This window comes from Gasterosteus aculeatus, chromosome 21 (assembly GCF_964276395.1).
Source record: "Gasterosteus aculeatus chromosome 21, fGasAcu3.hap1.1, whole genome shotgun sequence".
NCBI classification, from domain to species: Eukaryota; Metazoa; Chordata; class Actinopteri; order Perciformes; family Gasterosteidae; genus Gasterosteus; species Gasterosteus aculeatus.
Genome location: NC_135708.1, coordinates 9166758 through 9193516, shown reverse-complemented (window position 1 = coordinate 9193516; position 26759 = coordinate 9166758). Strand labels below are relative to the sequence as shown.

Sequence of the window (26759 nt, the reverse complement as noted above, 5' to 3'; positions counted from 1 at the left end):
TTTTTAGACTCCATTGAAAATGTTTAATTATATTTATTGATGTATTCAGTTATACTGAATTTTTGAGGTGGCCAATGACATTTCTTTTTTATGGGGCTCCATAATGATCGCTGAGCAGCATGTGCATCTGGCAATGCCTCCGCAGAGAGGGGATGAAAAAAATGACAACAAGTAATACAATAAGCCTGAATTGTCTTGTATTATTATTAAGTTACCATATACAACATGTAATACATAAAAAAAAACTTTCTGCTGTGTGGAAAAAAACATTGTAACAAGAAAACAGGCCAGAAGATCCTAAGTGGTGTCTCCCGTTTGAATCATAATACTTTACTTGATTTTACATAGGAACACCCAACATATTGACCATCCCTGTGGAGGACACTATAAACTGATCCAAGTCTTTCACCATCATTCCGTTCTCTTTTTACAGTACGATATTCTTTAGTCTACAGATTTTGCACACCGGCGCTGTATTTACACTGTATAGAGAGCAAAATGTTTACAATTTGTTGTTTTGTAAGCAGTGCGTTTCAATTGTCACCTAATGCTTTTTCTCCAGAACACAAAACAACCCTGAAAAGAATCATGCGTTCAGCGGCTCCTAAATTTAAATAGTCCACTTTGCTGTGCTGTTTCTTTGTAAGGCGGAAGAACCATACAACATTTTACAGAGGAAATACTTCAGTTATTTGTTTCTTTCCTCCAGTGGAAAGGCGGGAATTGTTAAACTAGCTTATTACAGGCACCACAGGTCAGGACGATGGCAGTGAATTAAGTACAACAACCGCTCTGCGGGACGTCTCTAGTCTACTGCCCTCTGCTCAGTCTCCTCCAGAGTCTGCGTGCTTCTTCGTATCTTGTCACACCAACCGGGCGATGCATGATTATTGCTTGTAGTGAAGCACTGTATCTGAATGTGGCCGTGGTTGTGCGAGTTGGATTTCCTGGTCCGGTCACAGCGCTCCTGACAATGTGAGTCTTTTGAGTGGGCGCTTCAACAAAACAGCCACGATGGAGGTGAATACGATGACATGCGGCACTGTCCTGAATGTGTCAGGTGCACACTGAAGGTAACAGAGGAGAGTACATGCCTTTCCTTTTGTGTACTCGCGGAGGTTCCTCACAGATGGGAATGCAATAAGAACAGATGAACACCCGACAAAATGTCCAAATGTGCCTTTCAAAAGGAAAAAATAAAAATTACCTCATGCTTCCGATCAGAGAATGACTGAACCTGAAGTTTAAAACAAAAAGGAATGTACACGACCTCCCTCATCTACCCGCACGGGCAAGAGGAGCCTGAGAGGGAAGGAGCGCTTGTCTCAACTTCACATCGCAACTCTCTCATAAATATATATTGCCTGCTGGGTTTCTGATTGGCCTCTTCTTCTGCAGTCCAGCTGTTATTGGACAGCTGCAGTGCAATAACTTTCACACAAGCACTTCAGTTTGGTTCAGCTCAGCTCTTTTTGGTTCAGTGCAGGCAGCCAGTGGAACGTCTTTTATGTACAACAACCAGAGGGTGCAATCACACTTGTGAAAGTGCTAGATTGTGTGTGTGCGTGTGTGTGTGTGTGTGTTTGTGTCTGTGTGTGTACTGATCCACGGGTCTGCTGCCCACCTGGTTTGCCTGCCCACCAGGCAGAAACACAGTGCAGTATGTCTGACAGGTGTGTCTGCGTGCTGCAGGCGGCCAGTGTTAGGAAATGATGGCCGGGCACCACCGCACCACTGCCAGGTTGTCCGCGCTCACCGACCGCTTCTTCGCTTGTTTCCTCAAGTCCTTGTATATGTCGTCGCACAACCGCGAGATGGCCTGAAACAACAATAAAGAATAGGTAAAACAGCAGTAGACATGAGACGGCGACGCGTGCGCTTTGGGTGTGTGGCCGTTTCAAAAAGACATTCAACCAGACGGCCGGTAGTTTTTTCTGAGACGACAAATGGCTTTTTGTTACATGAAGCATGCTAACAGCTACTAGACAATCTAGACTGAAATGTATCAGATTGTCCATGTAAAGAGTAAACACGTTTTTGGGATCAATCCAGAGAAATCTGTATCAATTTATTCACCTTTGAACGATTTGATCAATGTATCAAATTTTTTTTCCTTACTCCCTTACTTTTTCCAAAAACCACAATTGTGTTTGAAATGTATCAGATTGTCCATGTAAAGAGTAAACACGTTTTTGGGATCAATTTAGAGAAATCTGTATCAATTTATTCACCTTTGAACGATTTGATCAATGTATCAAATTTTTTTTCCTTACTCTTTCCTTACTTTTTCCAAAAACCACAATTGTGTTTGTTTATTTCGTTCAGTCGATATTTAAATCTTATGTAAAATATAAGAATATGGTATGTAACTATGATTGCACCCCACAATGTTTTAATGAAATAGAAAAAGAATGTTGAGTATGAAGGCTTTTGATGCCAAATTGAAGCACAAAAGAAGCAGAAGTCTCCCCTGCACAGCCATACTCCCACACCGGTGTTTTACATTTCAACTTCCATGTGGAGAAATGATCTCAGGACTGTGTGGGCGTGTACAAACTGGACTGTGTTGTTAGTTGTGCTGCACTTGTGAGTTTGGGACATCGTAGTCTTTTATCGTCTGCATTTAGTAACATTACTGTGTAACATCAGACACTACTTTGTCGTAGCAGGAAAAGCACCGCTGAATTAATAACATGAACAGATGGCTCCCGTCCATTCGGTACCAGCAGAGTCCTGCACGCTCTTGCAGCAGGCCTGACTAAAGAGAATATGACTAACGTTACTAATTAAATTTGGGTTTTTCCCACAATGAAACGTCTAAATATGTGCTGGGTAAAGTCAATGCATCCTCAGGCAGTGACGCTAATTACACAGAGACACAGTACCGCAGTCCGTGATCCACCTCGGGCTGATATTACCATTTTCATTTTTTCCATTCATGACATCCTTCAACTCCCAAAAACTGTTGTCTGTTTTCATGCTGCTTACCTCCAGCTTCTGGGCCTTCTCCCTGCTGAGGGGCTCCAGTGGGAAGCTCAGGTTGTTGGCCTCAGCCATGGAGCGAAGGTCAAAGTAATACTTGGCGTAGACGCTGGACGGCACGTTTATGTTGAACTGCAGCAGCTCCAGAAACTGACGTTCCAGCTCATTCCTTTTTTTTAAACAGAGAGAGAAGAGGGATTAGAGGGTAATCAGATATTAAGCGTTGAAATAGTTGAATTTGGCTGTATACAAATACTTTGTGTATAGAGCGACTGAGTAGGAGACAAAGAGACAAAAGGGTGGGGGAGGCGATGTTCACATGTTCCCAAGTTAATCTCCCGAGTGCACCCACCAGACATAAGCCTTTCCTCCTACTGAAAGCAGTAATATCTGGGCACAGGTGACGGCTTGGCAGAGAATATTGATCGGGCATCCTGAACACGCCGAGGTCAGTAGTTGCCCCCCGCCCCCCGCTGCAGAGCCCTCACTGCCACTTTCCTTTGCTGATCTTCATTGGCGGCCGGTTCCTTTTGTGCTGTAACCTGCACAAGAGGCACGATTCATCTCTTCTTCCTCGCCTCTGTTCCCTACCCACGCACATTCACAGGCATGCAGCAACAGACGGGCTAAATTTAGCCTCCGCTGTAGCTAAAGTCTGCCCGATAACGCTGCGTCTGTTTCTATTTCATTCGGCTATTCTCATCCGTTTCGCTTTGCGTCTCTCCGCTCCTCACTGTTCTGGAGAGGCGGAGCTCAGCAGTATTGTATTGTAAAAGAAAAAGACGTATCTTGAGAGAAAATCTAGGAATTTGTCACATGCCAGGCTCCTCTCAAACAGGTGGGTCAGACGCCCTGCTCTTAAAAATCCGAGCCCATGACAAGAATATACAGCCACCGCTGCGGAGGAGTGTGAGTGCAGCAGAGGTCAGAGGTCACGGAAGTGGCCTCACGTCTGCAGCATTGTGCTGCACCCTTTGGATGGTGATGTGGTGGCTCCTCGTGCCTCTAGAAGCTTCTTTGTTGTCCAACGCAGGAAGTAACAAACAAAGCAGACACCAGCAATGTTCCACTGGTCCACGCTGTGATGCGGGCCTGCATGTGGTCATCTTGCTGAAACCTTACCAGAGCAACATACGTGTAACTCGAGCCCCTCTGGAGCTCACAAACACGACTGACTGAAAGTCAAAATGAATACAACGACCTAGACCCTTAAGGAAGGCGCTATAGCTACAGTGGCTGAGGATGTAAGTAAGGTCCAATATTGATTAATTTGTCATCAACATAAACTGTTTTGTTGACAGCCTACTTTTCAGTTGTGGGTTGAGCCACCTAAAAAGTCAACTAATCCACTGTAGCTAATCTATTTTGGCTTGCCCTCAATAGATCAAGCGATGGAAATGAAAAGTTGGCTATAAAAGTCTTGTTGACTGTGAGCAAGATTCCATTTTTATCTCAGACATAATGAAACACATCTTCACACCTTCAACAGAACCATAAATCCTCGTTAACACATATTCACATTTGGTTATTAATGCTACGCAAAGGAAATGTGGGGTCGTTGTGGCGCAGGGGTTAGAGAAGGTGTGCTGGGAAGCACAAGGTTAGTGGTTCGATTCCAGGCTGCCCCATCTTCCATGTCGAAGTGTCCCTGAGCAAGACACCTAACCCCTAATTGCTCCCCGGGCAAAAATGTGAAAAAAAGCCATGGGTTTAAAGTGTAATGTAAGTCGCTTTGGATAAAAGCGTCTGCTAAATGACCTGTAATGTAAATAGAACCGGTTCAAATTAAAACACTTTAGAAACAGCGTAACGTAAAGGAGCCGCCTGTATGTGAAAAAGCATTCATGTTTTAATGACATTTATTGTGAGCGTGTTCTTGCAGCAACTCACATGTCCTCCACAGTGATATCCTTGAGAATTTGGCAGTAGTCGACGTTCCAGACCGCCTGGTCGTCCCACACTTTGGATGCCAGAAGGATGGCTCCCAGCACAATGCGCTTCCAGTTGGAGGGGCTGATGTCGATCTCGGCGTAGGTCAGGAGCCTCTCCAGGTACACCTTGAACAAAGAGACGCGTCGCATGTTCAAATCTCAGAACACGTTCATACATTCTGCTCTATTGGTAAAGAAAATAAATGATACGCATAACTGATATCCTTGAGGAATTTGTCTTCCAAATGGCGAATACGTTCTTCTAACACTTGACAGATTCTGTATTAATGCGCTATCCACTCGCCTCTATACTATGAGTGTACATTTGTGCGTTAGTTCGCTGTATTTCCTGCCATCTCTTCCTCCAGGTAAAGAACAACAACAACAAGATGGCAGAAGCTGATGAATTCCAACCTCTCTGGAGCTCGCTCATTAAAACATCTCTGTGGATGGAAACACTTCATCTCTCTGCCTCTCTCCCCAGTTCCATTTGTCTCTCTGATCTTCCTGTAGCCGTACTTCCCACAGTTTACAGATCACAAAGCACACGGAGCAGCTGTTCCTTACAAGCGGGAATTGAGTGTGTAATGCAGAGGCTGATTCCACTGTTCGTCATTTTGTTAGAGACGGCGTAAAGCATGAAAGCTGCAGTGATCCGCTGCAAGGAGACAACGAAATGTCTGGCTTGCCAATGGAAGCGACAGCACAATATTAAAACTGCTTTTCTACAAAAGGTGTGCTGACATGAGTAAATAAGCTTTACAGCTTTCCCCTATTTCTTTTGCATTTAAATGCAAATATGCACTACTTTCTCTTGTGCCTGAAAAACCTGAACAGAAAGACAGTTGGAAAGCAGAGGGCCCTGTCACATGATGATTTCTCCCGTCTAATTACTAGATATTAAACGGTCCCTACGGGTTAGGATGAACAGAGAGGCAGAGCAGCCTGGTTTGACTTGCCCAGTAGCACAGCTCAGGTGGCTAATTGGTCCAGTCATGCTGGGCTGGGCTTTGTGCTCGCAGGCGGTGCTAACCTCCCTCTGTCATGGCCCACAGTCTGCCAACCAACACCACATACACTGTATACTCCTCTGGCAGGGGTGAGGGGGGGCAGCACACATTGAAGAAACCCTGCATGCAATAAGGGCCACATGCTGAGGGAGATGAATGCGACGGCACTGAGAGGGAACCACACACATAGAATCCAGAGGCAGTGCAGTGAGCAAGCCGCACAGCTACATTCAACTCAAATGAGTTTAGATTAAGGATGGAAATCACCAGATGCCCTACGATACAATTTCATTAATACCATGTGGTATTATTACATTGTGCTGAGTGATATATCAAACATTGCAATTTATTACAGAAATGACGTGGGTTTACAACATCTGTTTTAGATAAAAGGATATTGTTTTCACTTGGTTCATCCTACCCCCGTCTCTTACCAATGGGTCTATAGTTATGAAGTACATATTTATTATTTTCATCAACTATTATTGAGGCATTTCCTATTACTTTCAGTCATCTATACTGGTGATTTGTAAATAAACAGACCATCCAGGTGATGAAGATGCATGAAGAGTATTGGGGTACTGGAGCTAGTGTTAGCAAGCTAAACAGGTCATAATTCACTCTGTCTATTTATGTTGCTGTGAAAAAACGTAATTTTACAACACACATAACAAACCAGCAAACACATGTGTTAAGTGACGGGCGCGAGAGGAGAATTCATCACACACACACACACACAAACATGGCATCTCCAAGCAGTGACACAGAAATGAATGACCTCTCACCCCTGCCAATGCATAACCACCAGCCAGAAGCCCTATTCAATTTCTGATGGTATGGCAAATTTGACAGCAAAATCTTTGTTTTATTTTTATTTTATGATTTTTGGCATACACATACATGAATAAAGACACATCATAGTGCTCGCTTTCCCATTACTGCCTGAACCCCACCAACTCCTACAGAGTACACACATTTGAGCATCTGTCAGGAAGCAAACCGTGAGCTACATCTCTCCTATTTATTACTAACAAAATGAATAATATTAAAAGAACCATCTTTTCCAGAAAAAAAAGAGGGCGAAAGCGGAATGAGGAGCAAAGTTGTCCTTGTTTTCGGGCTTTTAGAGCAGGTGGCCAGCCCGGATGTCATTAGTCGTCGGGAGAGATCCTGCCTTACAGGAAACCACCAATTATAACCTACCGGCACAGACACGCTGCCTCACACCAAAGCCCTTCTGAAGGGAGACTGCCCGGATCAAACTAATCATGTATGACCTTCCAAACCTTACGGCCTCTCCGGTGACAGTCGGTTCTCTTTCAACAATCTGTGGAGGGACATGTGGAGCATTTTTATAGGATTCAGGAGGAACGAATGAGGTCGCCTAAGGACAAAAGTGCCTAAGGAAGGTACAAGATAGAGGACTGCACATGAGGCTATGGAGGGTGAAAAGAAAATCAGGAAGCAACACTCCCTCCTGTTGTCGGCACTGAAACATACTCTCACACACACACACACACTCACCAAGGTGACAATGGCGCACTCGGCGGTGAGCTGTGCGGCGCTGAACAGCGTCCTGACGAAGCGGTAGATCTGCTTCTGCTCGGGGTCGTGTTTTTCGTAATCAGGAGGAAGTTCAGACTTCTACAGCAGAAGATAACGAATGACAATGAAAGATTCACTCCGAATAAGATTGTTTACCGGAATGGAAGCTCAAGCTGCTGTGGTTTGTCCTGCTGATGAGTCCTGACAGCGCGCCGGTATTCACAGAATGGAAACGCATCCTGGGTTAAGACCTCACCGTGAGTGGGTGCAGCTTCTCATCGAAAATGTCCACTAACATTCTTCCGTCGACATCCCTGGAATGACCGACAGATAAAGGACGAAAAAAAAAAAAGATGGCATGAGACTCATTTTATTTCAACCCTGACACATCACCTGTTCAATACGCAATTTCTGAGCATTTATCTGCACTTTAAAAACACAAATCGCTATGGAGACGAGGAGAAGGACGTCTCTCCACCATTCTATGAGACCGCGGTTTATTCCAGGGGGAAGCACAGCCCACTCGGGCCTCATTTGGATCCAGCCATCAGGTAGTTTCTCTGAGTGGCGTATTTTATAATATCCGTCAAGGTTTTACCTTTGTTTGCTAACCCGTGGTGCTGATAGTTATGCAAGAATATTAAAATGACTTCGGACTGAGAGAAATGAATGAAAGGACCAATAAAAGGATGAAAACATTGATCATACCTGTTCTTTATGTGGTAGTATATTGCAAGGGCTACGCTGTAAAGACAAAATAAATCATGAAAATGCAAATCATTCCAAACTAAAAGCATGACAGCAGACAGATTGAACATGAGCTTCCCTGTTTCGCACAAAAAGTTACCATTTGATGGTGTACTTGAGGTTGGGCTGACTGACGGTGCTGTCGTCAAGGAATATGGTGGAGCAGGAGCTGTACTTCCGTCTCGCCGGGCCTGGATGATGCTGGAGTTCACACACACACACACAGAAATACATGGCCGTCAATCTCTTTGTGTCCTACTCTGACGAGCCAAGAGGCCCGCCAACAGACATGAAAGCGGGCCTCTGTAAACCCACAAACTAACCCCGTCCGTCAGCGGAACGCGTGGTTGCATGCGGGAATGCCATTTATAGTGGAGTGCATAAGACAAACATCGCATCCAGTGATGAACTCTCTTTCAATACGCTCATGTGCTTCTGAAGGAGTGATGAAAAAAGATGAACTACATCGTAAGGGGTGAAGTTGTTGCTACTACATCTAAATAATGACATGGAACTGCATCAGCTCATAACACACACACACACACACACACAAACACCGGACTAGGACTAAAAGTGGACCGTCTGTGGTTTGAAGAGGGATGAGCGAGGATTAAAGGGTTGGGTTATTTTAAAGGGTCATTTTAAGGACTTTACCTTGTTCTCCGAAATGTGTGTGAACTTGCAAGAAATACAAGACAATAAAATCACCATTTGCACCATTCTAACATCCACTATTGTATTTGCACTCAGAAATAACAGAGAGAATGACACCATCTCCTTCATGGTGTGAGTTTGCTTGTTTTATGCATCATACATTATACAGTGTCCATTCTCTTACTCACATGGTTGATATAAAGGCTCTTCCGTTTTTCCCGAACTGAAACGGAAAGATGAGAAAACAGATGTCAGGCGGCAGCAACACACACACTCACACACACACACACACACACACGCTCAGTAGGAGTGTAGTACTCTACCCCCACAGACAGGAAGCAGCATTCCTCCAGAGTTCATAGACTCCCTCTCGCTAAAGCTTGAGTTTTTTTTTTCTCTCTACTAATTATGCTACACTACATCAATCAAAGCACAGCAGCTCTAGCAAGCAGCATTTTTTCAATATTGAAAAATGAGCCTGTAAATAGCGTTTTTATCTCCTGCAATATTGAAAAAAAAGTATTATGCAGGAGTGGGTTTGAGCTAATCCATTTATCCTTTTAGCCTGTGTGAGTCCAAATGAAATGAGCCATATTGACCACGTCTTTCATTTCTCTCACCTTACGCATGCTAATTCTGCCTAACGGCCACTGTGAACTGTTCATTCTTCAGAGCTCCCCTTTGTTAGTGCACGGTCACTGAGTAACATGCGCGCTCCTACGGCTGTGTGGCTCTTCCAGACACACACACACACACTAATACACAAGTGCTGTTTGTACTTTGGGCAGCCGTGACGCTTGCGTCATAATTAGGTTGCCAGTTATATATAATTAATTTTGTGTTTAGTGAAGGAAACTCTTCCCTCCAGTGGTGGTGTCAATATGGATTTCTGAATTAAGAAGGAAGAAAATCAAATAACCTTTTCCTTCTTTATTTTGCTACACATCAACACTGACACAGTGAAAAGTCTTGGAAACGCATGCGCATTGGTGCTCGTGTCAGATCACAGAACTTTTCCGGTGGAATTCATTCGTCTATGGAAGAGGCGACTCAAGCTCCGCTGGTGGGGGAAACCGACCGGTTGGCTTTTTTTTTTGCAGAGTGGACGGACATACACATGTGCACAAACACACACACGTCACATGATGTCGGCAGTGGACTCGCATCACCCGCTGACACAAAAGCCAGACAGAAGTACGAGAATACAATAAAGCTTCAGCACATGAAAAGTGAAGCCCAAAAAGCCCACAGTGAGCATCGTGCTGCACACCTACAGGGACCAGACACACACATGCTTACCTCTCTTGTTGGGCAGAGGAACTGAAAAAACACAAAGCTCAAATTGTGTCTGTGTCCTGCATTGGCATTCATATTCATGTACAGTTTGTTGTGAAAACCAGCCAGCAGACGTTCGCACATGGACTTGAGGAGGCCGATAGAAGATTAATACCTCAGCCTCCTGGGTACAACGAATTGTATCACATTCAAATAGATTAAGATGAGTTTCTGTCAGTCCGAGGGGCGCAGGCTGCTCCAGGATGAGTCTACCTGCCTGTGAGAGATGATCAAAACGCTGCAGTGGGCCTCGTTTCGACGCTGAAGCAGCTGCTATAGAGTTTCCTGCCTGAAGCCTTTATGCTGGATAAAAGGGTAGTTGATCCGTGGTACTTTTGTACGGCTCCACATCTGAAATCCCTGCGACAACCAAGCGCCACAAAACGGGCGGCCATTGTTTGGCTTTGAGTTGCTAAAGATACCTTTTGAAATGATTCGTTCGTTCCGGCTTAATGTGCAATCTGCTGCTTATGTGGCGACACCGCTCTTTGAATGGCTCGGCTATTGAGGATCAACGGCAACTAATAAAAACAAGTCAAGATGAACGGTCAAAGCGGCCCTGAGGAAGACTGAGGGAGGAGGGTGATGTAGCGTAGCGAGGCAATGTGAGAAAAAACTAAGAAACAAACAGACCCTTGAGATGTTAGACGGAACTATCTGAAATGTGTGTGTCTAAATGTCCTACGTGCGTACAATGAAATGACCCGCCAACAACCCGCTGACATTTTTCCAGCTCTACACTTCAGTGTGAAGGATTCAAGGGAAGAAAGGCGCTCACCGTCAGTCTGCGACTTGCTGAGGAAGATGGTGCTGGCCCGGGGATGGTCTGATGGATTGTACTCCATGGGCAGATCTTAAAGACAGAAAAAAATGAACAAAGGGGGAGATAAAACATTAATATTGTTGGCATTTGATTTAAAGAATGTTAAAAATGTTCAACAACCAAGATGAACGTAATGCACAAAACTAATTTCTATATTGTTTATTTAGTAACTCAGTGTTCTTGAGACTTCTTTAAACAAAATAATATTTCACAGGATCCTCGGCATGTCAGCAGGGCCGTGGTGTGTTTACTAAAACAACAGGCAACAGCCTTTGTGGTGGTTGTGAGTGTGGGACTAGCTTCAAGGGGTTAACAACCTCTCCTGCAATAACCCAAACTGAATGGCAAAACAATCAGACAGTTTACTGCATCGCCTCCGTCTAAACGGCGGTTTGTGAATCCATTTTTGCTCAGCAAAACCCACCAGGAAGGTATGGATTAGTTTTAGATCGGTGTCTGCGCACCCCACGCACTACAACTACCAGCAGATTAGACAGTGAGCTGCAATACAAGGCGCAATAAATCACCAGAAAAGGCAGCAAGCAGAATGACAATATGTCCAAATAACAAAAGAGGACAACCACATTAAGGACTTCTGTGTTATTGAAAGTCACTACACTTGGTTTCTTCAGAATATTCCGATGATCGATAGTAACTGAGTCACTCTCTGAAGTGATAATCCTTCAATGAAAGGTCAACTGCTTCTTAACACACTGTACACACTTAACACACATAAATCTGTTTATCCTGCAATCAATTATATGGTCAATTTTCTTGTATTATTAAATGTCCTGAAACCTTTTTCTTTATACATTTTAAATGCACAGCTACGTGGCAGGTAGCTTCTATGGAAACCAATTACATTTATAAATACGGTAAAGAAAAAGTGTTCTACTTCTTTTACTAAAGTAAACCGTACCATATTTTTTATTGTTTAATTACAAACAATACATTTGTCTATAGTTTGAACAACTGATTAGATTGACGCAGTCGCTTGTTTTCATTTAATATCCTGCTCAACCTCAGATGACACATTTTTTGGCATACAGTGAACATCATTATCATGTACCGGTCTAAGTTAATCATTATCCAAAATATTAATACTAACAAAGTCTCACAAATAAGGAAACTAAATTACACACACACACACACATACACTGTGTGGGGTGGTTGCTCAAATAGCAGCTTCCTGGTTTCTTGGATGATGTCATTGAAACAGGAACGGTCAGGAGGAAGAGACCAACACCCAGACAGACTTAAAGAAATAGAGACTGAGCGAGCGAAGTGGAGGGACGGAAGAAGGGTGACGAGCTGATAATGACGGCGAAAAGGATGCAGGAGCTGAAAATGAAGTGAGGTAACCACTGCAGGTTACACATGTGAGCCAACGCCATTGTGTCGGCGCCCCTTTGAACTAGTGTCGTTTTGTGTTCCCGAAGCCACTTGAGGAGCCTCAAAGGATGAACACACACACACACATGCATGCGCACACGCACACTGCAAGAAGGAAGTGACACGCGCTGTTGAATAAAAGATGGTGTGTGGGAAGAAGCAAAGAGCATTGAAGGAGATCTGAAGGTGGATTAATAATGCTGCACGCGCACACACACACACACACAAACACATTGAATAAGTACGGTAACGAATAACTTCAACGCTGACCTCTTTTCTCTTGTAAGACAAAACATTTAATGTTTTCACATTCACAGACTACAGCGTTTTTTTAGTTTCCTCTTAACTGGTGATGTCACATCTTTAAACACAGGAAGCTGGCTGGCCACACTCGGTGACCCTTGGTGTGGGTTCCACCCCTCCCCGGTTCTTCTCCAACCTGGAAAAGACCGAAGCGCCCAACTTCCTGCGTTCCAGGAAGCGGGACCAGGAATGAAGTAGCGGGTGGCGGCTGCACATTGTTCGGGGGGTCGTGGGGGGGTTCAGCCCCACTATGCAGAAAAGGCACAAGCGCACACCTCAGGAACGACGGAAGACAATGCTAAAGGCGAAAGCGGGCTCCCTTCCCACGGCTCCCTCCGGTCAGCGGCGGGGAGCTGTGCACCGAGGTTCCAGGGCCCGTCTTATTGCATTATCGCAAATGGAAAATAACAGTTAACATGATTGAAGCTTTGTCCTTACTGCCCATTCCTATGTTACCTTTGTACAATACATTTATTTACGTTCCGCACCCATTTTTTAAGGAAGGTTCAATAATGTCCATGCAATGTTGAGAAGGATGTTTTATGGCACCTTGTGGCGATATTGTTTAGATTACTGCCATAGAATACCAGTAACAGAAACCATTTACTTGCTATTAACTGCTTACGAGCCTTTGAATCAATCACAACGTCTTCTGTAGCGTTATAGCAGCTACACTTACTGCACAGACATGTTCCTTTTCGTAAAATCAAATCCAGGTTTAGTCAATCAAAGCTGCCACCCGTGGTTCATTCTGAACCAACTTGCACCTGGACCAGCCGCACACACCTCCGGGGCGGGAGGATACCGATGGCCGTCTTACTGCCGATAGCTACATTGTGAACATGAACATCAATTTTGCGGTTGGCTGTTGGCCCTCTGCCTGCCTCCTCCGGGAGCCTATCATGATTTAGGCTGCTTTTCTGAGGTGCCCGCCTGAGGAGATCCAGATGGCACGATGCGGCTCTCAAAGAATACGCCTGCACGGTTAAGATGATTAGCAGCAAAAAACCCACTGCTGCCTCATTTTAGAAGTTAGTGTGAAGCTGGACACGCCTTTTGTCATTCTAAGTGAGGCGGTTTGAAATGATGCTGCCATGTGGCTCAGCCCCCGATGTGTGATGGTTTGTGGTGTCATCTGAGGGAATCTGAGGCAAAGTGAAGCCGTCCTTCGAAAAGCGGCATAACAAGAATAACGTATCTTATAATTATGGCGTTGCCGTGCAGATTCCCCTTCCAGCAATCGTGCGATTACTGTATCACTTTCTGTGTCCGTCACACCTTGAGTCTCAGCCCTCTTCTGGTTCTGGGGTGACGCTCGGAGCAGCAAAGCTCACCTCTCTCATCCTGTCTAATCACAGCTCACACCGTATGACTGCTGCACCACATGATCCTGTGAGCTGGCCCTGATAACACCTCTGTGTAAGTGTCTGTGTGTGTGTCTTGTGATGTTGGAAAAGGACAGCAACACACCAAGAACAGAGCATGCTCTGTGGGCATCGTTACTGCGTCCTGAACAAGCCGTGAACTTGCAACGGAGGGCAGATCTTATTCCTTGTAGCGCCGACGCACTTTACAAAGCACGTCATATTGATTTAAATGTCCGCCGACGCACCAAAAGCTCCGCAGGTTCGTCAGTGACGCCGCTACTCTGACCATGGATTGATTTCTGGAGCGGCGGATGAGGAACCCACGCAGCCACTACAGAGTAAAAAGTTATGGATTTTTCCCCCATCGGAAGATCGTTCATCAAATACATAATGACTCGATTCTAATACGACTACTCTTGCTTTAACTGGTTATTAGTGTTATGTATGTAGACCACTTGACGTAGAGTCCTCCAGCTTCTGTGCAACAGTAGTGTGGTCTCAAAACACTCCAGAGTGATAAGCCTTGCACGTAAATGATCATGTGACGCCATTTTTCACAGGAGTTCATGGACTTTCATTAACATCGTACAGACGATTTAAAAGACGAGGGTTCAGGATAGTTTCAAATATACATAAATGGTGCCCAAATATGGAACTTAAAATACTGCTTGTTGTCATTGAGTGGTTCTCACTTTGGACCACAGAGGAGTCAAGACGCCCCCCCCCCCCGCACCTGGGAAAAGTATGCTATCTGTGTTACGGCGTTCACCGCTGTGCCGCTTCACGATGGAGGCGCCGTGTTTTCATTTGTACAGCGTGCGCGATAAGAGGGAGCGGGCCGAAGCAAAAGCTGCGCCGATAAGATTTCTATGTAGTGGAAAACTTTAACGGCAATATTGAACGTGCTCACATTCTGGTGGTTACAGTCTGGAAATTGTTTCTGTGTGGAGAGATAAAGGAAGCATCCCCTCAATCCTCGTCACAATCATTCCATTCACTGAACTGACAAAATTCAAGGTTTTGAAACTTGAAGCCGTGACGTCTCGTTTCCAGCACTTCTCTTTGCCTTAATATGAGGCATATGTCTGCAGGATTAGAAGCAGCAGCGGCCAGAATCACAAGTGTAGGATGTGTTGCTGAGCCACTTGAGTGAAATGCTTGGTGAAAGAATTAAGAGGGTTTGTTCTTTACACATTTCCTAGAATGGGAAGTTAAAATACATGGGAAGCATAACTTTCATAGCAGTTCGGCCAAAAACTACATATTTCTCCCCCCCAAAAATGTCCATGGAAAAAGCCATAGCACAGCCTCACCACTTTGTGCGGCGAGCCCGAAATTTGGACAATCCATCCCAGTGATCTGTCCCACCGACGTCCCCCGGCAGCGTACCAGGCCATGTATGCTGATGTGGAGCACTGCCGCGGATTACTTTTATACTTGACGGATGGCGGTGATGAGGTGATGGTGAAGTGAAACAGAACAGAGAAGAACAGGGAAGAGAACGAGGAGTACAGAGAAGGGAAGGCCGTGTTTTTACTACATGCTAGAAGGCCATGTGCAGTAGGGCTGTCAACGAATATTCTATATTCGAATATATATTCAAAAAGTTGTTAAAAACAACTATTCAAATGTGAAAATTAGTATTCAAATGTAAAAAACAAACAAAAAAACAACCGTGGCAGCGGGGGGGCGCGCGCCTGTACCGACTGTGTTTTGCATGTATAAAATAGACTAGATGGCTACAACAGCTTCATGCACTAGTTTGATTATTTGCCGTTTCATGCCAAGGAAAAGTTCCGTGTTTACAGCACAGCTCGCTCGGAGCGTTCACTGTCGGTACTATAAAACTTTCAGTTTCAATCACTGAATGAAGCCTGTCATATGTGGCATATGTGGCATAGTGACGCGACGGTGCGAGAGAGAGAGAGAGAGATCTGCGGTCGTGGCCGTTAGTTAATTTACTTATTTTTGTACAGGTAATATGTTGTTAAGTAGGTTTAAACTTAAATAGATCATCTGTACAAGTAGTTATGTCTCGTTGTATTAATTTGTCCTGTTATTGATGCGCAACCAGATATTCGAATATGTGTGTTTTTTTTTAAGCGAATATTCAAATGGCATTTTTTAGCAATTTTGACAGCCCTAATGTGCAGAGGGGGATGAAGAAGACGGCAGCGATTCATACTGCAAGTACATGAAGACGACGAAGCAAGTCAAAGAACTCAAGAGGCACTATCGTGAAAGGTGCAGATTATGCGTTGCTTTCTTGCTCGTTGCTTTATCTGTTCATCTGATGTTCACCGTTATCTGCTAATCAATGTTGTCGATGAATCCTTCCGCCAATAAGAAAACGGAAACATCAGAGGTGACCATGAGCTGGTCACCTTAAATGTTCTGTGGTGAGTCACCTGAGGCCCGCAATCAGGCGCCATGGAAACCGGCTGGTGCCACTTAACCCAACCCCATCTAAGTGGCAGGCTGACACCAAACCAGGGAGGCGAGTGAGACAGACGTGTTCCAACCCCTCTGGTTTTGGCTTCAGAGACCAGCGCCTGACGCTCAGCCCGCCCAACGCGGAAGCCCGAGGTCGCCGTTGACCCCACGGCCCACCCGACGACCGACCGCGAGAGGAGCACCACTGTCCTCCTGCATGTGTTGTGCTTGGTATTTTGAACGGATGTCAATAGACCCTGTCGGGGGACTAATTACACCCTGTGTTGTTGCGTGCTGACTCCTCCTGTGACAGTTAATCATTTTTGCTTGAAAATGATTAAGCGATTATCCAATTATAAAAATAATAATAATTGTGCGTTGAGGGACGAATCCACGAATCGAGTGGCTGTTGCAGCTCCAGTTTGAATTTTGAGTGAGACATAGAAGCGAGTAAGGGGTTATCGGTTGAAGCGGAGAGCCACAAAACCCACCGTATGCCTTTCTCCCCTCTCCCATCCCTGCATCCTCTGCTCGCTGTAACTAGGCAACGCAGGCTGGAAAAGATTCACGCGGTAGAGGCCGGCCCGTCGAAGGCAAAGGCAGACACACAGCCGGGTTCGCTGTCCTTTTCTTCCCCCCTGATGCTCCGACCCTCCCACCCGCTCGTAGGCCACACTTCACTAATTGCTGCTGGGTCGTCTTCGGCGTGCTGATGCAGTGCACTAGTTGCTTTGTCTTCTTACATTACAAGACAGGAAAATCGTCCTTTCAAATAGAGAGTTAATGACGAAAGAAAACGGATTAATTTATTTACAAATGTAAATCTGTTGCAAAGAAGAACTGAAAGAGCTTTGCAGCACTGTTCTGGGGTCAGGGACTTGTGCTCACAGAAAGTGTGGGTAAAACAGCATAAAAGGAGTATGTGCACACAGAAAAAGACTAAAAGGGAGGAGACGAATAAGAAGAAAAAACAACAAGCATTGCTTCCATATATGTTCAGGAATGTGTTTGTTAGAATGGAACATTTTAAGTCACTATTCTGGCAGAAATTCACACTATTCTCCTATCCACCATAAAGATATGGTTAAAACTCATAAATATCAGATGCCGCCAAGTAGTCAGATGCACTTGAGAAGGGGACCGATGAGAGCTAGTCCCTTCTATTCTGTTTAGAATAACACGTGCAGGCCCCATTTACATGCTCAAAGTCAATACCTGCTGGAGATTGTTAGCAGACATTCAAGCTCTACTCTCGGGACAGGAGGAAACATGGAGGTTAAATACTAACAGACATACTTCAATACCCACCCTCATAAATTCCTCTGGTGCGATTGACCATCTGTCCAAGAGGAACATGATCCATGCACCACCAGCAGGGATCTGCATCAGAGTGCCATGTCCGGGACAAAAGTAAGCAAATATTGCAATGAAAAGAAATCAGACTGGACCGAGCAGCTAGTCCAGAGCATCGTCTCACACCATCCTGAAAGCTGTTCCTCAAAAAAGTTTGATTTTTGTTTGCCTTAAAAGGTCAGCTCACCACCGCCCTATCCTCTCACACACACACACACACACGCACGCACGCACGCACGCACGGCGTCAAGGTGTGGAAAGAGCCCAAGATGACAGAAAGGCCATCTGTGCCGCGCTCTGTCATACTCTGCCTGTATTGACATTTCCATACATGTGTTCACACAAATTTTGGGATGCGCACACACACACACACACACACGCACACACATCGCCAAACAGGCATGAGCAGCCATGCATAAGTCAACACAGCTGAATAACAGTGGATATAATCAGTGATGCACAAACACACTCACGTGGCTGTTTATGAACATGATCTAAAGTGCGCTTGAAAGAATTTATTGGGATCAATAAACTGAAATCTGAACTAAATATCAAGTAAGAAGAAAATGAACAGCACTGCAGCACTGTATCATGGTCTATCCCTACATCATGTGATGTGCAGCCGTGTCCCTCTGAGGTCACATGAAAGCTCACATGAGAATTCACAACTGGTGTAAATAAGGAAACGATTTCAAGCAATGCATAAATCTGAACATTTTTGCCAGTACGCATTACAGCCATAAGAGATGAAAACTGCTAACACGGATGGTAGGGAATGCTTGCCTGGTTTCACTGCAGTGTTTTCCCCAACCATTATTTCAGGGTACCCCTGAAAAACCCAGGGGAAACACTGCACTGTGAATTGGTTCTTTGTGATGGCATTTTCAGTTACATGTGTACAGTGAAAACAAATGTCATGATGCAGGCCTTTGCCCTCATCTATTCACCCCATTAATGGCAACTTACTGGTGGAGCCGCAGGTCATTTTCTTGGGTAGATTATGCACGCTGCTTCATCTGCACACTGCAGTGGATTCAAGTCCAACAGCAGCAGTGGTGAGGCTGACGTAATGTCATGAGAATGCACACGTGACTCTGTGGATGTTTCCTTATTGTGGTTTAAACACTGCATTTCATTCAGAATGTATTTGGCCATGCAATTATGTAATAAAGTTAGACACTCCTAACGACTACAGATCACTTTTTTAAATAACCAAAACGAGCGTGTTTATTAAGAGAACAGAGGGTGGTATGATTAATGAGTACAATAACCTTCAGCATTGTTGCAATAGCAACAGCTTACCACTTGTTCGATACAAGGACCTCTTCTGGTTCACTTCCAGGGTTAAGTGCCTTGCTCGAGGTGTGGTTGACATTGTGTAGAAAAAACAAGCAAACTATTGTCTGCTTCAGGCACAAACCGGTCAGCTTTTGTACGAAAACTCTCCGTCCCGGTCACTTGGTAGGAACAGCGTGCGAGGTAATGCATGTAAATCTCTCCTGTTAAGAGAAGGTCACAAAGACGAAACTTGATCCGCGTGTATAATGGCGATGCCTCCGTCCTCACAGCTCACAGCAGCCCTCTCTGCCCGTCACGCGGCACAACACACACTGGCAACAATGCCAGTAGCCTGCAGACAGATGTGCCCGGATCATGAGCTCAGAGACACCACATCTAATTGCCATCAAGCTCCCAAAGCAAGCGTGTGGTTGAAAGCACCACTCCGCCGACACGCACGCAGGCACGCACGCACACGCACACACACACACGCACACAGATTCCTGATTATGCTGTTCAGGAGCCCTGATGGGAATTTACTTAAAGGGAACATCTTTAGTCCCAACACAACTCCAAAAAGGAGGACAAATACGGACGGGGCATTGAAAATCCGGAGGGTGGGTGGGGGTGATGATTAGCATTTAAAGGAACAGGCACTCAAAACAGGTCGCTCTGTGGAGGGCTGTTTTAGACAGGGTGAAAAGGGTGCCGTTTTAAATGATCCTTGTGGTATTTTGACCAAAGTATGTTACAGACATTTCATTAAGACCTCAAATGAACCATATCAACTTGTGGTCAAATGGGCATGCGGGTCCTTTAAAGACACTCAACCGTGGGCATTCACACATTTCTGTTCTTGAAGCTTACAAGAGGCCAACACTCTTCACGAGCTGGATTCGGGGGAACACACTCCAAGCAATTAAGCAGAGAGTTGGAATGGAAAGGCCACTGGCGTTCCCTCGGTTCACTGCGTCCCTTAATACCACAGCTTAACATTTTGAGAGCGCAGTATCTGTCTGCTCTGACCTTCAGAGGGGGGAACCCTTTCTCAAGTCCCTTTAGTCTCAGGGAAGCACCAGGATCGCCTTCAAACACACATATTAAAAGCCGTGTGGACACAAGCCCTTCTAAATGTTGACTCTCCGCATCCAAAAAGCTTTGCTCTTTGAGTCAGCTAGGAACGACTCTTTTGGGGTCGCCTGATGGTTCTGTATTGACTGTGCAAATACTCCCACGTATGAGCCGCAGATTATCTATGTTTTATTCTTTTAAGAAGAATAAGAATAATTTTTCATATGGATTTTAGTGTCTTGGTGAAATCCTGCAAAGGAAATTTGTCTTTATCTTAGTACCATTCACAGAAAATTCAAAATGAAATACAATAGTAAAAGAAAGTGTATCAAGGTTTCCACAGAATGGGGGCATTATTCTGCAAATAGAGACGGTCCACTTTTGAGCTTTAACTGTGAATAACTAATTAGTATCAAGTACACCGCCCTCTACATAGGCTGCCGATCCCCATGATCTAACATCTAATGACGCCGTCCCACAGGTGTTTTACAACTCAACGGCATTGGACATGAGGAGGTTCCTGCTCACTGATCCAGAGGCCGTCTCCGCTCTCTTCATCAGATCAGGCAGCAGACCCTTTCCAAGTCAATTTCTTAGGAGACGGCGGCACAATTAGGGGAAGGCGTGAGTAGGACATTTGCGGGACGCAGATGCATCTTCCTGGACACCGGGATGAGAGGAGAGTCACAGGCAATTGCATTTTCATTAACGCTCAGTGAATCTCTTCACTTGTGTTGGAAGTCTCCCTGAAAGCATTTGTGATCACTGTGGGAAAATCGCCCGCTTTCTGTGAGCGACAATCTAAAAGAGATGAACTGTTTTTATGAGGCAAGGATTTTGAGAAGCTTCAGCAGACACGATTCGGAAGCTCAACACCACTTGTGCTTCTTTCGATTTAATGCAGCTACGATGCTTGAGCGTAAAAACCAGGTGTGCTGGTTGTGAAGAGCGGCTCGCCGTTTGTGTTCTGGGGCAGAGATGCTTCTCAGGACGTAAACACGAACAGAGAAAACCAATGATCAATAAGTTGTCCGTGGTTTAACACAAAACAAAAATACCAAACATATCAATGACTGAAATTACTGAGTAAGTGACATGTACTCACATGACGTGTCCTCACCAAAGCTCTGGATAATTATTAAATACTTTTCATTCCCCAGATGCAAACTCCTTTTGATTGGTCCGTGTAAGGATGGATCTAGCAATTATCATTGTTGATTAATTGGCCCATTATCTTTTGATAATATGGGGAACACCCAAAAGTTGTAAACACATGTGATAATTTCCTAAAATCTCTATAACTATAATTTCATGGAGCACAAATGTGTACCACTGGATTTAACCAAATACAGAAAGAAAAGCAGCAAATCCTCCGTCAAATGGTTTGATTTATGTTGAAGATTAATTTGCTGTCCACTGATGTGTTTAATCTGCCAATTTCCCCCGAAGCTGTGTGACTTTCATGTTCCAAAATGCCTCAACAGGGTTCTTTAAGCTGAAGGCAAGTGGCGCTTTTTAAGACTGCTCTTTTTTAATGCCACTCAGAATGACATTTTGAGACCAACTTTGTGATTAAAACCAACTGAAGAACCAAAACATCCAGTGTGCTGTTGGTGTGGCTACGCTGATATGTGAAGCAAATTTGTGAGAGACATTCTGTGAAATATTGCAACAGTGTTTCCCACAGATCCAACGTCAATGTGTGTGTGTGTGGGTGGGTGGGTGTGTGTGGGGAGGGGGGCGCCTGAACTGGAATAATTTGTTCAATATTAATTTGTAAGACAAAACAGAGATTCACGCCTATACAAACGTCGTGCTGAATGCGCAAAGTCTGCAACTTCTGTCAGAAGAGAGAGACGTGTGAGTGACAGAGACGGAGGGAGAGCAGTGAAAGGAAATGCACTGTGCAAAATGAGCGAATATTACCATGTTAAATTGCAATATCAAAAAGAAAAAATGCATAGGATCATACTTCCCATGTGGGAAATACTGAATGAATATGCGTTTAACCACTGATTGGGAGGATGCTGTTTTCAGCACCGGTGCAGGGGGCAACAGTTAGATGGTTATAGTGACAGCACTGGTCACATTGTGTTGAAAAGATCAAGTTGCAAAAATAAGTGAGAGTCACACCCTGTTTATCACACCAACTTAAAGACAAACCGCTGTTTGGCTTATTTTATGATTGATCTGTCTGAGAGAGAAAAAAATGGCATCACAGTTTCTCTGTGTTTGTCTGTTGGTAAAATGCTGAATGAATTTAGAACCAGCGATTGCCGAACATGAGCTCTGCTGTTTAGCCAAATATTCATTACTGCTTTATCTATCAACTCTGACCCACTTCCTCCCAAAACTACTAAAGCTGGTCAGTAAACCGAGGAAATGATCCACTGATTAATTGATAAAGGAGACAATCGTTAGTTGCCCTGGTTTATATTACTGATGAAACCCAAGTGAACAGGGAAAAAAAAGGAGACAAAATAATTGAAATAGAGGGAATTAGTGCGAAGATGAATATATTGACAAGAAGAACCCTACTTCTCATTAATGATCACAAATGTTAATCACCGAGACACTAAAAAACACAGAAACGAGTGGTTTTCACCTCAGCTACAATCCCAACTGAATGTGATCATACCGCGTTATAGTAGGTCACCGCGTCTGGAAGTCACAGTTAGGAGACTCCCCAGGCTCACCAATCAGGCATGAATAATCCATGTGCAGATTTCAATTAGCCTGCAAGCGAGACTCATCAATATGTGTGTGAGTGTGTGTGCACTCCAGGAATAACTAACTTCATCACCAATGAGACAGAGACAAATGTCGGGGCCCGGGGGCCATTGCTCATTTACAGATGTCTATGTTAAGTAAAAAATATTTTTTTTTAGAACAGAGAGAGAGATCCATCTGTTTCCTCTTCCATCTCGCTTTCCTCGCTCTCTTAATCCTGAGAGCTCCTGTGCAGCGACACACATCGCAGTGCTCGCTGATCAAATTAGTCTAGAAATAGCTCCGCTGTTTATGTGGAGGGTCTGTAAATCTCAAAGAATGCCCCCCCCCCCCTTTCAGTGACGGTGAAGGAAGTGAGGTTGTGCGTTAACATGCCAATGTGGAGGACAATCGGTAGTGATTGTCTCTGATCGTCCCAGAATTCCCTCATGTCCTTCCTCCTGTTATCTTGATCTGGCTCACAAAAGGGCCTGTTGCTGACATACTTTCACTGCATGAGTAAACAGTGATTATGATGAAAAAAATGGAGAAACAATTTCTCCCTTCTTCTCTATTCGCATTAAAAAATGGATTCAATTAAAGTACCCCTCCCTCATGTTAGATTTATAACATTTAGATGAAAGTTCTAAAACACATTGCGTGCCGTGTGAAGCCCATGCCAGTGTGTCAGCCGACACCGAATATCTAAAAAGCCTTTCATAGATCAACGTGCTCATAGAAAGCACGTCTTTATTTTTCATATCACATGCAGTTAGTCTGAGTGAGCGTCTCTGTGACCACACAAGCCGGCAGCAGAACGACGCAAGCTGGAGAGCTCGGAGGATGGGGTGGGTTTTTGCACGTGGGTTCATCCCCTCTGGAATCAATGATTCAAGCTTTGTGTTAATAGCAACCATAAAACCTAACTACCCTTTAGGCCCGTATATCTGACATGTCTTCATCACAGTCAAACCTACGCCGTCAACGCCCTGGGGAGCCGATGTGCGGCGCGCTGTGACTTACAACCCATTGAGCCGGCCAGACGGAGCGCAAAAAGGGCGTAGATTACCTCTGCGTGAACCTCCAACAGGTGTGTAGGCTACGGAGGGAACGCACCGGGTCATTAGAGACAGGGAGAGCGATTGCTGGGGGCACAATCAGATTACACAGTCATTTAGGAGAGGCGGGAGGGGCACCTGATAGACCCCCGTTTGCCCACAAGGAACACTTATGCGTGTGATTTCTTTGTGTAGTCACGAGATTGTGACCCTGTGTCGTCACCACTGACAGCAATCACATGCTTGGCACAACGTGGATCCCGCACACAAACACACATTTGCAATCAATCATCTAATTTCTGACAAAACAATCAACCAAGAGAAACACTTCGTCTCATTTCGTCTCATCCAAGCTCAGATGTCAAATCGCACTGCATCGGCCACCTTCAACACTTCTGTATTTACTCTTCGCCAAGTTGTCAAGACCAGATCAACCACACTTCACTCGCTGGAATCTAGTGGTTTATTACTCCACAAGACGGGCAGTCTTCTGCCTGTGTAATGCCATTAGAGATATAGTGACGAGGTCAAAAGTCACTATCTAAAGGATTTTGTAAATAGCTTTAACTGGACCGCCCGCCCCCCCCCCAATTCACTTCTAAATCCATAAAATGTCAGAATTAAAATTAGAGCTGTGATATTTACTTTGTTAGTCTTTGGCAGGTATTTTTTTCAACCACAAATGCTAAACAAGTGCTGGTTCAAGCTTCTCAAATTTTCCATGTTGTATAACCCTAACCATCTTTAGAATTCGGACGGTTGGTCGGACAACACAAGACATTTGAAGATGACCCGTTGCAGGCTGCTCTGAGATGATCTAATAGAGATTTATTCCCAATTATGGCTGATTGAAAGAATGTCATTGTGGAACCTAACAAGAGTTTCTACGTAAGGTGAACGAGCTCAGGGCGGAACTGCTGCTGCTTCTTCAGATGGGAAGATTAAGGTTACTGTGGTCCAGAGATCTGATTAGGATGCCCCTGGAGTCTCGCTGCTAACGAATTCTAGGCACGTCCAACTAAGAGGACACCCCTGGGTGGATTCAGAACCCGCTGCGAGGAATGGCCTCATCTCACACGGCCTTGAAATGAGTTAGGAAGAGGTTGTGTGGGCTGCTCGGCCCAGTTAAGCAGCAGAGGAAGGATGGGCGGACTATTAATTCATATTCTGTAAAAACATGATGCGGATTGTCACGTTAGAAATGGAATTGTGCTGTTTTCAGATAGGATTTTAGAGATTTACCTATGCAAACAACTGAGCCTATTTGGTTACCCGCAGCTGTATGGTTCCAAGTCGAAGTATGTTCCACCAAACCATTCTTCAACATCCCGATGGGGCCTGCAGGCGTCAGATTTAAAATGTACTGTGGGGTGTGACTGTGTTGGTGTTGATGAGCGGTGTGTGTTGTTGATGTGTGACGCGTAATTTTCTGCACAGTTCCCACTGTAGGAAGTGGACGGACACCTCTCCACACAACACTGCCCGTCATCATCGCGTCACCTCCCCACTGCAGCACAAACTCACAATCAGCCTTTGACACACTGGGCCAACCTCACACACACACACACACACACACACACACACACACACAGGCACATGGTGGATATGATGACGTGATCTCGGGGTCAGTTCTCGGGACCACCAAATAACCAGGCAGAAGCAGCAGTGTAGGGTTTCAATGTACGTCGGTGTAGAACAAGGTTGGAATACACCATTAACTAATAGATACGATAGTATTATTGGTTAGTATTTTAACTAACTCCCCGTACCCACTGCCATATGGCTGAATTCCAACAAGAAGTCCTACGAGAAGGAAGCCCACAGTGGTGTTAGCCATTGACGTAATGGGGTGGGTGGGTCCCTTGCACAGATGTTGCAAGCTCTCATCCGTTCCCCGGTAACGGCGCACAACTCAAAGGGTGTGGGCAAATCACCGCAAATACATTACCGCACTACATATAATAACAATCACAGCTGCTACTATTTGTAATAGTAGAATGTGCGCGTTGTTTATTATCGCATGTACACGTTAGGGAGAAGCGGGGTCTGCATCTCACCGTCCAGGTTCTCCCGGTCGCTGATGTGCTGGAGGTTGCAGCCCGTGTCCTCCCGGCTCAGCTCGGGCTCCGGCCGGTAGGGCTCCAGCCTGGAGTGGTTGTTCCTCCTGTGTTTAGGGCTCGACGACACGCAGCAAGAGGTTGTATTCCCCATGGTGGGAGCCGGTGTGTGGTAAAGCGGTCCAAAGCTACTCCGTACCGTGTCTCCAGCCTTCTCTCCGGGCCGTGCGGATAACGTTAGCGCGAGAGCGAGAGCGAGAGCGAGGGAGGGGGGAAAAACGGGGCGGTACCGCTGATAGTCGGACCGGGCGCAAACTACAAACCCCGGTGTCTGTTAGCGTTGCGCGCCCTTCCCCTGAGGCTGCGGCGGGCTGCGCTGAGCTGGCGAGGTCCCGTCATTTAAAACACGACGGAAAGTAGGCTAATAATTCGGAGCAGCCCTGACGGCCCCAGTCCAAACGTCCGGGGCAGAAAGTGCCTGTATTACACCGCCTTCGGTTTCACATTCAATTCTCCGCACTTGTAATTTCCTCCCGAGCGTCCGGTTGTCTCCACAAACGCATTTTGATGTAACTCACTATTCCTTCATAACGAAATTAGTGAATTCGAGGACATCGTTGTTTTGCAAGGCGGGGGGGGGGTTGGTCTCAGCGCTGCATGGTTGCCGATGTACTCTATGCTGCTACATCCGCTAGTGTGTTGCCTTCACGT

At 45.1% G+C, this 26759-nt stretch overlaps 1 protein-coding gene across 4 annotated transcripts; it reads right to left on the bottom strand.

Moving 5' to 3' along the window:
• Nucleotides 1-26759, bottom strand: ccny (cyclin Y). Of its 4 annotated transcripts, XM_040166756.2 has the most exons (12): nucleotides 26049-26757; nucleotides 10983-11057; nucleotides 10169-10189; nucleotides 9058-9092; nucleotides 8870-8893; nucleotides 8316-8416; nucleotides 8177-8212; nucleotides 7725-7782; nucleotides 7448-7567; nucleotides 4873-5039; nucleotides 2989-3151; nucleotides 1-1819 (listed from the first exon to the last, which is right to left on the bottom strand). In XM_040166756.2, exons 1-12 carry the CDS (start codon nucleotides 26200-26202, stop codon nucleotides 1703-1705), a joined length of 1071 nt encoding a protein of 356 aa, XP_040022690.1. In that variant the 5' UTR covers nucleotides 26203-26757; the 3' UTR covers nucleotides 1-1702. The 4 variants fall into 4 exon arrangements, with proteins under 4 accessions (XP_040022690.1, XP_040022692.1, XP_040022691.1 ...); XM_040166758.2 differs by lacking the exon at nucleotides 8870-8893; XM_040166757.2 differs by lacking the exon at nucleotides 10169-10189.

Coding starts and splice junctions, on each gene's coding strand:
- ccny (XM_040166756.2), bottom strand. CDS start 26,202: ATGGGGAATACAACCTCTTGCTGCGTGTCGTCGAGCCCTAAACACAGG. Junction 9,093..10,168: donor TCCTCTGCCCAACAAGAGAG/GTAAGCATGTGT, acceptor TTTCCGTTTCAG/TTCGGGAAAAACGGAAGAGC. Junction 1,820..2,988: donor AGAAGGCCCAGAAGCTGGAG/GTAAGCAGCATG, acceptor TTGTTGTTTCAG/GCCATCTCGCGGTTGTGCGA.